This window comes from Penaeus monodon, chromosome 23 (assembly GCF_015228065.2).
Source record: "Penaeus monodon isolate SGIC_2016 chromosome 23, NSTDA_Pmon_1, whole genome shotgun sequence".
Taxonomy (NCBI): domain Eukaryota; kingdom Metazoa; phylum Arthropoda; class Malacostraca; order Decapoda; family Penaeidae; genus Penaeus; species Penaeus monodon.
The window spans coordinates 20,488,478-20,489,106 of record NC_051408.1 but is presented as its reverse complement, the minus strand read 5'-3'; the positions used below and the strand labels follow the sequence as shown (position 1 = coordinate 20,489,106).

Genomic DNA, 629 nt, shown 5'->3' with positions numbered 1-629 from the left:
ATGCATTGAGATTTCTATATTTTCTGATTTCTCTGTTGTTGATCTAAACTTGTGTGTGTTATGCATGTTAAAAGATTCATGGTCAGTGTCGTAAATCAGTAAGGTAATCTATCCCACAATCATATTTCCTCTCAATGTTAATATGTTTGAAATACGAATACCTTTTGAGAAATGAAGCTAGAATATTTCTCAGTGTCTTAAACCTTGCTAAGAATAGTATATCCAACAGCCGACCCAGACTACAAGCTGAAGTGCGTCGGGTACTGGAAGGAGAACCTCAAGTCCTATCTCATAACGTACGACGAGCTTGATCCTTACTCGAAGTACAGATGCTGGGTAAGTAGAGGTGGGCGTTCGTTTGTCTGGAATCGGCTTTTACTGAGCAGGGTAGCTTTGCTTTCCTTTTCGCACTGTCTGTTAAGCGCTGTTTGTCTTGCAGGTTTACCAGAGAGCTGACCTGAACAAGATTCTGATGTCCCAAAGCGTCGGCCCCTTCTGCAACCTGCATCAGACGGTGCACGGCACGGGAGGGGGCTCGGCCGTGGCGATCAAGATGGTGGAGTACGAGAGAGAACGTAAGTAGAACCATCTGTAAAATAATATGTGTCCGATTGTTTATACTAATAGTA

The 629-nt window shown here is 43.2% G+C and overlaps 1 protein-coding gene across 1 annotated transcript in view; it reads left to right on the top strand.

The window, feature by feature from the left end:
- LOC119587889 overlaps positions 1-629 on the top strand; it is a 12,027-nt gene that overhangs the window by 9,280 nt on the left and 2,118 nt on the right. Inside the window, exons 9-10 of the mRNA XM_037936597.1 lie at positions 230-336; positions 440-575. Coding sequence (XP_037792525.1) covers positions 230-336; positions 440-575 — 243 coding nt within the window. The remainder of the gene's footprint in view (positions 1-229; positions 337-439; positions 576-629) is intronic.